Source organism: Stenella coeruleoalba (assembly GCF_951394435.1).
Source record: "Stenella coeruleoalba genome assembly, chromosome: 5".
In the NCBI taxonomy this organism is placed as follows: domain Eukaryota; kingdom Metazoa; phylum Chordata; class Mammalia; order Artiodactyla; family Delphinidae; genus Stenella; species Stenella coeruleoalba.
This window is the reverse complement of record NC_137150.1, coordinates 135,670,967-135,683,107: the sequence shown is the minus strand read 5'-3', so window position 1 is coordinate 135,683,107 and position 12,141 is coordinate 135,670,967. Positions and strand designations below refer to the sequence as shown.

Below are 12,141 nucleotides of genomic sequence, written 5' to 3'. Positions count from 1 at the left end.
CAACTACACAGCAAGCAGCCTTTGCGTGAAAGATTGAGACGCCTAGGTCAAGAGAATATTACAGTTGTTTTTGTCCTGCCCCCTCCCAAAATATAAGAAGTCTACATTTAGTTTAGATACTGATCTTTCTAGGGTGGAAATCTCTGAAGGAGCGAGCTGCTCATCCTTGGGTTGACAACGCATAAAAATGTGATTTTAAATATGTTTTTTGTGAGCTTATGTTAAGATTCCATTGGACCTTTGATAAAATTTTACATCATGCCCATACCAGCAGTTTTTTGTCCAAGCTTTCCCACTCATCTTCAATCAGAGGCCCATTTCTATACAAAAAATAGAAAAAGACCAGTATGACCCTACAACCATCTTTGACCTATCCTATCCTTTAAGTCTTTTGACTGTCCTGGCTAATTCCTCCTCTCTACAGGACACATCACAAATCCCTATTTTAGTACACAGAACAGGACTGAGAGAAACATTGTGAGCTCCATATGCAATTTTAAATATTCAAATAGCCACATTAAAAAGTAAGATGAAATAAATTTTAGTTACATATAAAATATTATTTCATCATATAACCAAAATATTGAGGCATTTTATTTATTTATTTTTTCATACCAGGGCATCAAAATCCAGCATGTATTTTATACTTAAAGCACACCTCAATTCAGACTAGCTAGATTTCAAGTGTCAGTGGCCAAATGTGCCTATACTGTCTTGGAAAGCACAGGTCTAAAAGATCATCAGTTACTCAAAGTTTAGTGTGCAAGTGAGTCATCTGGGAGATTGTTTAAAAGTTTCCAATTTAATCAACTGCACTGCGCTCCAAGGATCTGCATTTTTACAAGCACCACAGAGGCTTGTGGTTCCCATTTTCAGAAACACCAGTTGGGGTTTTCTTTTCTGACCCCTTGCCCCCCCATGCTTATATGTACTGATCTATTCATTCTATTTCCATGAATAGATTTAACGAAATCCTTTAAAACCTTAAGCTAAAAAACTAAGTCATAATATAATTAATGTCAAGTAAGGATGGTAAATTATTTCTCAACAATAGTACATTTTAGGTATCAAGTTTTATCATACTAGCAAGAAGAGTTGCACTATTTTTAATGACTATTTTTGTGGGTTTTTTTCTCTCTTGAATGGTTATCAACAGACCACCAATACTGTCAGAACCCCAAGCCCATTTAATATCTTCCTGAGAGAGGGTAATCATTCATTTACTGTTTTCTTATTTTCACAGAACTTCTTCCTAATTAATCACCTGTAATTAGGAATCACCTGTAATGGCAATTTTTAGTAATTTTGTGATTTCCGAAAAGTTAAAATTGGGGAAGGCATGTAGTAAAATGAGGTAGCAAACCATAAAGAAATGGTGCCAAGTACAGAAATTAAAGAAATTAAGGTCAAAAAGTAAGTTTCATGAAATAGACCCTTGTCTTCTAGTCATTGCCTAATTCAGCCCATCCTTCAATATCTGGCTCAATTTTCACTTTTTCCCAAAAAACATTCCAAACCACTCTGACCAATCAGGGCTTAATTCCTTTGAAATTCCTATTTCATTTAAGTTCACAAAATTGTTAGTTCCTTGAAGGGAAGAATGATGACATGTACTTCTTTTGTATCTCTGTCCATCAGAACGTTGGGATCACAGCAGCCAATAACTTCTTTTGCAAGAACAATCTGTTTGATGTGCACTAGCAAATAAGTATCATGCTAACCAGAACTGCAGCCCTAGCCAAATGCCTCATTTCATATTACCTTTCCCCATCAGTATAATTTACAGACTCCTCGATGTTACTTGACGTTGACACATCTCCAATTTGCCGACTTGTAGATTTTAATTGTTCGATTTCAGTTTTCAGTTCTTCACACTGCAAACGGATTTGTGATTTTTCCATTTCCAATAATTCAACCTGACAAAAAATTAATTTTATAACTGTACAATTTAAAAATACTAATGTCAAAGTGCAAATTTAAGCTAAGAAATGTACAAAATCCTGCTTGATGAAAATTATTACCATAAAAAAATCAGGGCACCTCCCCGCTCCAAAAAGAAAACCAAAAAAACACACACAAAACACAATAGCTTTCTATAAATAAAGCTTCATTTGCTTAGTTTCAGCTCTATATCTTTTTACATTAGAAGAATACAAAATGTTAATTAAAGCATGACTAAAAACAAATGGGGGCTTCCCTGGTGGCACAGTGGTTGAGAGTCCGCCTGCCGATGCAGGGGATGCGGGTTCGTGCCCCAGTCCGGGAAGATCCCACATGCCGCGGAGCGGCTGGGCCCGTGAGCCATGGCCGCTGAGCCTGCGCGTCCGGAGCCTGTGCTCCGCAACGGGAGAGGCCACGACAGTGAGAAGCCCGCGTACCGCCAAAAAAAAACCCAAAAACAAAAAAACAAATGAGACCTAAAAACTGAAAAACCAAGATAAAAATGCCCAAATTATGTTGAGGTCATAGTGACTTTCACTTCTTGCACACTCACCAGCAGTAAGTTACAACAGAAAGCTTGTATTTTTTATGTATTTTGTCATCTAGCTCCTGAGCCAACACATCAAGCGGAATGTCTGAATAAGCATTTATGTCGGCAGTATTTCCAGAAGAAGGGGCAATTCGGTACCATACTGTCGTTTCCAAATTCCTTTCAGCAGAGAAACTCTCCTTTCAAACACCATGTAAATATAATACGTAAAATATTTTTCAAAGGAGCTACCCAAATTTGAACTAGGGGCTCCTCCTTCCTCAGTAAAAGAACCCCCAAATAAAGACTACATTTCCAAGGCATCCACTGGCCAGGTGGCTAAGTTCTGACAGATGGCATATAAGCAGCTTTCAGAAACTGCACTCCTTCTCTTTCCTGTTGCCTGGAATGTAGATATACGTTGGCTGGACCTGAAGAGCCATCTCGGACCACAAGCGCAGTGGTCCGAGTGCTTTGCTTTGAGAAGCAAAGCAACGATGTAGAAGGAGCCTGTGTCTCTGATGACTGTGCAGCTGCTACTGTTATGTGGGGTTTTATGTCACCTTCAAAGGAACCTAATCGTAAGTAATACAGGGTACCTCTATAAAATAAGGTATTGTCATCTACCCTGTGTGGTTATTTGCAGGCTTATTAATAACGGACTAGAACTCCTGGCTTGTTAGTAACTGAGCGTCCCAGTGGGAATGAACAGGACGATCCCTCACTGCACAGCAGTGTCCTTGCGCACTACAGGACATTTACCAGACCCGGTTCCCACCCATTCGATTCCAACAATGCCCATCCCTTCAAGACATTTAAGAACCGAAACTGCCCTACACATTTCCATATGCCCCCAGAAGGACCACTCCCAGTTGAGAACCAGTGGAGTCGGTAAATGGAAATATGATTAAATGACTTATGCCCACCTAGCAACTGGCAGTTAAGCTTTAGATGCCCCTGGACTCCCACGACTCTCACTGTGCTGAATGATGCAACTCACCTCACTTTTATACTGGTCCCTCTCGATACTGCATTTGTCCAGCTGTCTAAATACATCGTCAAGCTGCACAACCATCTCGTCCACTTCACTTTTACTCTCGCTATTGGAACACTGACTGCATTCAGCCTTTACATGTTGCAAAGCACTACACTGTTTTTTCAGCCTTTCTATTTCTTCCAAAGCTTGCCGATACTGAGACACCATATGGTCTGGACTTTCAGATTTACCATTAATACTTTCAAGTAAACATACAGCATCAGTTTCAGTAGACTGATGGCAAGTTTCCTTCTTCACGTATTTGTCATTCATTTCCAGTATCCTCTGCTGTAACACTTTGATTTGGTCAGTAAATACGTGGCACTGTCTTTTATAATTTTCTTTTTCTTGGGTGACAAGAAGCAGCTCATTTCTTAGTTCATTTAATTGGCAACCAGCATCACCAGCAGATTTATCAAAGATTTCCTGGGTTTCACGTATCTTTCCTTCAGTTTCCACACAGGATGGCAGTATGGCTGTGTCATTTCTTACATCTATCTCATCTTCAATAGTTTCTTCCTTTTTAACGACTAAACTTGGTACTTCAGTCTGGGTGGCTGCAGTGGTTCCCTGATTGCACCTGGATGATGAGGTGCCTGTTGAACTAGTCTGGCCACACGGTTCATTATCACCCACAGGCTCCACCTGAACACCGCTCTGCTCCATGTGACTCTGTTGCAATTTCACTTCAATATCATCGTCTACTGCAGGCTTGGGAGTACTGTTTTCTTCTAAGATGATGACATCTTCATCATCATCATCTTTATAAGAATTTTCAAATGCTGGATTACTCAATCTCCGATTCTTTGCATTCAAAATTGAGGAACGAGTAGAGAGTCTCCGTTTCAGGCTGGAAAAAATTTTATATATGAAATATAAGATTATAAAATGTAGATATGGAAAAAATAGACGACCTTGAAGTAATCTATCTTGAAATTCTAAGAAATGGCCATGTTCATTTAAAAAAAAATGATATATTACACAGTACTGCCCAATGATTTAATGAAGTAGAGATTATTTTCTCCTTTTACAGATAAGGAAACAACTATTGAGACCTCTTTTTAAAAGTAGCACATCCTGGGCTTCCCTGGTGGCGCAGTGGTTGAGAGTCCGCCTGCGGATGCAGGGGACACGGGTTTGTGCCCCTGTCCGGGAAGATCCCACGTGCTGGGGAGCCGCTGAGCCTGCGCGTCCAGAGCCTGCGCTCCACAACGGGAGAGGCCACAGCAGTGAGAGGCCCGCGTACCGCAAAAGAAAAAAAAAAAAAGTAGCACATCCTTATACTGCCAAATATCTCTTCATTTGATGCCTTCTGGCATTTCAATGTAACATGTCCAAACAGAATGCCACCACCCACCCCAGGGCTGCTCTCTGAATTCCAGAGCCCAGTGAATGACACTGCCATTCCCGTTTGCCCATCAGAATTTTTATAAACGTTCAGTGATCAAAGGTGAACCACAAAGTAAACCAGCATGCCCTATCCTTTCATGGAAAACAATTTCCCCTGCATTAAAAATTGCCTCATTTTCTTCATCTGCTTAGTTTTCTGTGAATTTATCACCAATTGATTACTTTTTGCCCCACTTAGAGGGATATCTGTACTGATTCGCTATTTGGGCCTTATGTGTTAAGACCTCATTTCTCAAGAAGGATTTTCCCCTTTCTTAGGCTTACTCTCTCATATGGAGAAGACATAATCTCCAATAAAATCTTGAGAAAGGGTACATATGACATAAAGAAATGTGAAATTTTGCATGGTGAAAATATCTTTATTCACCTCTCAAGTTCACTGCTGGCTTGAAAAATATAGACTTCCAGGTTGGGAATTATTTTCTCAAAACTTTAAAAGCATCAATCCATTGTTATCTACCATTCATTGTTCCTGCCATTCTGATTCCTGATCTTTTGAATATAGTCTGTGTTTTTCCTCTCTGAGATATTTCTTACCTTTTCCAGCCACTATGCTGTGTATTTAGTGGCAATTAAGTCTTTCTTATATTATTTCTCTCCCTTTGTTCTCTGATTTCCCACTCTGAAATGTCCTTACTCAGATGTTGGCCCCTCCAGTACGTCGTCTCTTCTTTTTTCTACCTTCCAATCATTTATCTTTTCGTTCTAGGAGATTTATCTGTTAAACATCCACCCACCTCTCAATAAACTTCACATGGTTTCTTCTACTCCCTTTGTTTCAGTTTTGTACATCTGGGGATCCTTGGCTATATTTCTATTTCAGACTAGAAGCAGTGAGGTCTGGGAAAGTGAAGGATGCTCAGGCTGTCATCATCTTCTACAGCTTTTCTCTTGGGAGCCCAGTGAGGCAAGGAAGGGAGGGGGATTTCTTCCACTCAGCATTCAAACTTTCCCTTACTTCTGCTTCCAAAACAGTGGCTCACCCACATCTTCAGCAGTAGAAACTGCTCCAGAAAGTAAACTCCCTGCCTTCTGACAGAGGAGGAGAAGCAGCACTGTTGGACTTCACAGGCTGGGAAGAGGTCCAGGGAACTACTCTTCCTTAAACTTTCATACAAGCTTCCTGTTCTCACCCCTATTTTCCACCTTCAGAAGTTCCCAATGCTTCCAAGTTCTGAGACTGTCTAGGGATCAACGGAGTTAAGCATTTAATTGGAAACTGTCCTATTATTTTTCTTACCAGGCCAATTCCTATTTGTCTCTCTCAAGACTTAGTTTAGGTACACCTTTCCACAGACTTTGGCTCTATGAATTTAAGAATAAATACAGGCTTTAAAAATTAATTGAAGGGGACTTCCCTGGTGGTCCAGTGGTAAAGAATCCTCCTTACAATACAGGGGACGCAGGTTCGATCCCTGGTCGGGGAACTAAGATACCACATGCCGAGGGGCAACTAAACCCGTACACCAAAACTACTGAGCTCCCGTCCTCAACTAGAGAGCCTGCGTGTTGCAAACTATAGAGCCCATGTGCTCTGGAGCACACACCACAACAAAGAGAGAAAACTCACAGGCCACAACTAGAGAGAAGCCCACGCACTGCAGCAAAGAGCCCATGTGCCGCAACTAAGACCTGACACAGCCAAAAATAAAATAAATATATATTTTTTTAATTTAATGAAAAGTTTTACTCTATTCTCTTCTTCCATTTTGATGGCAGTCATATCCGAAATTAAATTCCATTATCACGTCTGTAACATTACAAATTTTACTTTTTCTTACTTTGTAACCATCTTTATGCAGAAAAGCCAATATTATGGAGACTAGTTAAAAAAAAATTCACACATGTTCTCAGTTAAGTAGCAATTCAGCCACAAACTAAGACCTCAAAATGTAGGCTATAAACAGCAAACTATTTCAAAACATGCCCTCCCTGATGTATATATGCATTAAGACAATTTCTAATCTTTTCTGAATTTTCAAAAATCCTTTTAAGAATTTAATGAAGGCTACAAAACCTCTCGGAACATCTGGCCTCACTATTTCAGAGAATCTTGTTTCAATGTTTCTCTTTCAATAACAAATATCAGATGGAGTCAGTCTAATGTACTAGTTCACTGGCGTCACACGCCTTTTCACCTGTGTCCATTCTATCCCCTTCGAATGGGCCACCGTGCAGAGCACTTACTGCTTTCAGAATTTCAGGGACCAACCTAAGTACCAGCTCATCATATAGCCTTCCCGACCACTCCAGTCAAAAGAGCTGACTGTCCAATTCATGTATCACTCACACCTTTCTTCCTCTTCCTTCTCCATCCACTCATCCGAAGTGCACAGCATGTCATGGGCTATGCTAAGAACATATGGGTCACATTTGACATTACAGCGTTGCACTGTTAATTGCTTCAGGTTTTTCTTTACTCAGATACTGATAATCTTAAAAGCAAGAATTTTCATACTATACAGAATTTCAAAGAGGTGACAATTTGATCTCCACAATAAAAACAATTAATATTCTTTTAATTGATTTAAACAGGTAACGTAAATGGAGTGGGGGTAAGTTCAGACAATGAAAGCAAAGTAACTTGTCCTTAAGACTTTTCACATGCATGTCAACTACACTTTCTTAGAAGCGTATTACTGCATTGAAGTGTCAAGTAAAGCTGTTTAATATTTATTCCCCAAATGGAAAAACACATTTTCGCCACTGACCTGTTATTCTCAGGTTCAGACTGGGGTGAACCTCGATGATTATTTATAAGTCTCGTTGCATAAGTATTTGCCGCTTCTGAAAGATGTGCTCTTGGAACATTTTCCTTAACGGGAGGAAAGCTTTGACTTGACACAGGAGTTGTTGGAAACAAGAGTTCAGCAGGAATCTGTTGAAGGAAAAAAAACTGATCTTAAAGAAATTTTTAAAGTGTGTCATGTTCCAAACACAAGATATTCTTTCCCCTTTCCGCCATCCCAGGACGCACTGAGAACTATCCTAACCACATAAACTCCTTGTGCTACACCAGACCAGAGAGTGACCAACAACAGGCCAAAGAGCCAAACCCAGCCTGCAAGTGAGCTAGGAATGGTTTTACATGTTTAAATACATGAACAAAACAACAAAACAAAGAAAGAATATGCCACAGAGACTATATATGGTCCACAAAGCCTAAAATATTTACTATCTGGCCTTTTACTGAAAGATTTGCTGACCTCGGACTATACAGAACGTATAGACATATAATAAAAACTTATTTTTCTAAGAGAAAGAAATTGAGGATAAAGTCACAAAGACACTGCCTTTAAAAACCAAAGTAAGCCCACTATTCTTTTTCTCCCAGTTCTGTTCTCGCCCTCAAACCCTCAGCCTTTACACAAGAAAACAATTCAATGTAATGATAAGCACACATACACAACTGCAACAGACCACAACTTCTGATACAAGAAGTACAACTACCTATTTATACACTCAGAAAAAGCTCAACACCATTAAGCATTAAAAATGTAGGGGGTATGGAAGGACTTCCCTGTGGCTCAGTGGTTAAGACTCCACGCTCCTGATGCAGGGCACCTGGGTTCAGGGAACCAGATCCCACATGCATGCTGCAACTAAGACTTCGCCACAACTAAGGAGCCGGCAAGGCGCAACTAAGGAGCACACCTCGTGCAACTAAGACCTGGCCCAACCAAATAAATAAAATAAAAAGTATATATTTAAAAAAGATAGGGGTATGGATTAAGAGATAAAAACTACTATGTATAAAATAGATATGGGCTTCCCTGGTGGCGCAGTGGTTAAGAATCCGCCTGCCAATGCAGGGGACATGGGTTCAAGCCCTGGCCAGGGAAGATCCCACATGCCACGGAGCAACTAAGCCCGTGCACTACAACTACTGAGCCTGAGCGCTATAGCCCTCGAGCCACAACTACTGAGCCCATGTGCTGCAACTACTGAAGCCCGCACACCTAGAGGCCATGCTCCGCAACAGAAGAAGCCACTGCAATGAGAAGGCGACACATCACAACGAAGAGTAGCCCCCGCTCACTGCAACTAGAGAAAGCCCGCGCACAGCAACAAAGACCCAACACAGCCATAAATAAATAAATAAATGCATAAATAGATAAATAAATAAATGCAACAAGGCCGTATTGTACAGCACAGGAAATTATAGCCATTATTTTGTAATAACTTTTATTGGAGTATTATCTGTAAGAATCTGAATCACTATGTTGTACACCTGAAACTAATATAATATTGTGAATCAACCGTACACTATGGTTGAAGGGTCAGCACTACAGCTTTGGTCCACGTTAGTACTACCATGTGGCTGCCTGGGTCTTCCTATGAACTTTTCCTTGACTGTCTACCTAACAATAAGATTTTTTTTTTTTTTTTAATGCGGTACGCGGGCCTCTCACTGTTGTGGCCTCTCCCGCTGCGGAGCACAGGCTCCAGACGCGCAGGCTCAGCGGCCACGGCCCACGGGCCCAGCCGCTCCGCAGCATGTGGGATCCTCCCGGACCGGGGCACGAACCCATGTCCCCTGCATCAGCAGGCGGAGTCTCAACCACTGCGCCACCAGGAAAGCCCAACAATGAGATTCTTAAAAGAATATCTGCCTTTCCTCAGAAAATGCCCAACTGTATAATAAAATTGAGAAGTTTGAGTGAAGCTGTGGGTTAGCAGTCAGTATTGGGAAAGAGGGTAAGAAGGGGTACAGGAAGAGAAGAGAAATGTGAACTGAATGAACGAGACTGCTTCCATTTGTTATGTAACTCCTAAGCTTAAAATTGAGTATTAGGGCTTCCCTGGTGGCGCAGTGGTTGGGAGTCCGCCTGCCGATGCCGGGGGTGTGGGTTTGTGCCCTGGTCCGGGAGGGTCCCGCGTGCCGCAGAGCGGCTGGGCCCGTGGGCCGTGGCCGCTGGGCCTGCGCGTCCGGAGCCTGTGCTCCGCGGCGGGGGCGGCCGCGGCGGTGAGAGGCCCGCATACCGAAAAAAGAAAAAAATTGAGTATTAAATTAATCACAACACAATACAAGACACAGCTATAAAATGGAAGGCCTAATTACCCGAGGGATTGCTTCCGGTTGTCTGATCCTGAATTTTTCCTTGTCTCTTAAAAAAAAAAAAAAAGAGGAGAGAGAAAAGAAAAATGTATTTAAATTTACTTCATTATGATTTTTCAATTCTGTTTTCGAATGCCATACTTGCCATTTTACTACTAAGTCAATAAGATAGGTATACTGAACTTTGCTTCAATTTCGTTATAATCAGTGGTAAGGCCTCAGGTAGGGAAGTACTTTCCACCTCTTATCTCAGCAACACCCTAATGTCTTCCACTCCTGCTACTGGATTTATCTTTAAGAACAGTGTACTATAAATCAAAACCACCCAGAAGATCTTCATCAACTCAGCCTTCCGTGTGCAGTACATAAGCCTAACGTTCCCCGTGGTTCACTATCGTTCCCCAGCTTCTCTCTCCCACCTCTATTTTCCATTATCCCCCATTCACATATTTACTGTAGTTAAGCTGAACAAACCATTGCTTCCTACCCAACAAATCCTACCTTTCCTTCAAGGCCTATTACAAAAATGTCCTTCATGAATTTTCCTGATCCATTTCCCCATCCCCAGGCAGAAGTAATTTCTCCTTATGGGGTTCCTCACAGGACTGGATCATGCCTTTTAAGGGAGTCGTCAACTTCAAATTGATAATACACACATCTCACTTTCCCCATTAGACCATGAGCTCATAAAAGGCAGTATTCACTTTTGATTCACTGGTGTATAGTCCAAAAGAACAAAACTATACTGTATATTCAAAGTATCCTGTAGATAGGACAGCAATAAACAGCAGGTATTCACAGTATAAACTTTAAAAGCACTTGATGTTATGCACTCCACATCATATCTTTGTTTTTGGAGTCATAATCTTTTTTGGCTATACTGCTTTATCTTGGAGAAATATCAACTAATGCTACAGACACACCACTGTTGATGATCTGGGTATTATTCTCCCACCATACATTAATATAACACTCACTTCTTTTTGTACGTTTTTTCATAAGTGGGATGCACCAAATCTTCATCTTCAGGCTCTTCTGGAACATCACAATTTCTAGTCAGAAAAATCACATGGGAATAACACGTCACCAGCGCCTATTCATACACCTTGAACAGTACTTTCTGCCTTTCCAAAAAGGCTACTACCAACTATATGGTACCTGAACTGTGGGTCAGGGTTATTGGAGCAATACCATTTTTCTGGAAGTTGATCTATCCCATCTGGTAATTTTCGCCACTTTAGACAGGAATCACATTGAACCCATGTCTGATCAGGACGTTTCCTGTAACAAAATAGCAATTAAATATTAGCATGGAAATATGGATCTAAGTACTTCACTAGACTTTCCACATCATTTCTACCACAAAATGCCCCTATTATTTAATTCTGTCCCTGAAAATTCCGGAACGTTTGACAGTGAGTTAAGATTTTAAAAACAACAATTTTGGCTACCACTGAAGGTTAAAAGTGACAGACCAATTTAAACAAAGTGACTTAGTCTTGTTTAATAGCATACTATTACATTTTTTCTATAATAAAAACTAAAAAACTTAGAAAATACTCAAATGCCTTGCCCTGAAATTTATGTTAAGTTAGCATCTGCAGTGTCAAATCTAATATACTTATTAGCACAATAAACCATTCAAAGTACAGAAAATAGGCAAGTTCTATTACTGTAATTCAAGCAATTTTTATAACTGTATTACATTCTACCCTCTATTATAGCACATCTCTGAATAACTTAAATGTATATATTCTTTTAGTTTATAAAAGGCTTTCGAGCTGTGGGATTTATTTCTTACTATGGATTAGATTAAAAAGTTTATGAACACTGTAGAATCACCATGCCCTCCAATATCACATCTTGATATTATAGTCACTTATTATTTTTTAAATGTACTTACTGTATATCTTCAACCAGCAAAGTCAGAGGATATTCTGCATTTTTCTTCACTTTCATTTCATTCCAGTAATCATTGAGCTTATCTCCTAGTGCTGTTATTGTAAGCCTTAAAAAAAAGTAAATTATAAAATCAATTCAAGAAAAAAAAGATAAAGATTAAATCTTTGACAAACAGAGAAAGAATAAACAACCTGGTACTGATCATGTGAACACGGGGGGAGAGGCCTCCAAAAGGCACAGTTAAGAAAACTTAAAGTAATGGCA

At 40.2% G+C, this 12,141-nt stretch overlaps 1 protein-coding gene across 2 annotated transcripts in view; it reads right to left on the bottom strand.

The window, feature by feature from the left end:
* MORC3 (MORC family CW-type zinc finger 3) overlaps positions 1-12,141 on the bottom strand; it is a 41,081-nt gene that overhangs the window by 1,737 nt on the left and 27,203 nt on the right. The window contains exons 10-16 of one of the 2 annotated variants that reach the window (XM_079921242.1): positions 11,879-11,983; positions 11,134-11,256; positions 10,953-11,027; positions 9,979-10,024; positions 7,628-7,794; positions 3,471-4,356; positions 1,762-1,916 (exon numbers count right to left, since the gene is read on the bottom strand). In XM_079921242.1, coding sequence (XP_079777368.1) covers positions 1,762-1,916; positions 3,471-4,356; positions 7,628-7,794; positions 9,979-10,024; positions 10,953-11,027; positions 11,134-11,256; positions 11,879-11,983 — 1,557 coding nt within the window. Of the gene's footprint in view, positions 1-1,761; positions 1,917-3,470; positions 4,357-7,627; positions 7,795-9,978; positions 10,025-10,952; positions 11,028-11,133; positions 11,257-11,878; positions 11,984-12,141 lie in introns of those variants that run through there. The other variant, XM_079921243.1, reaches the window with a different exon arrangement.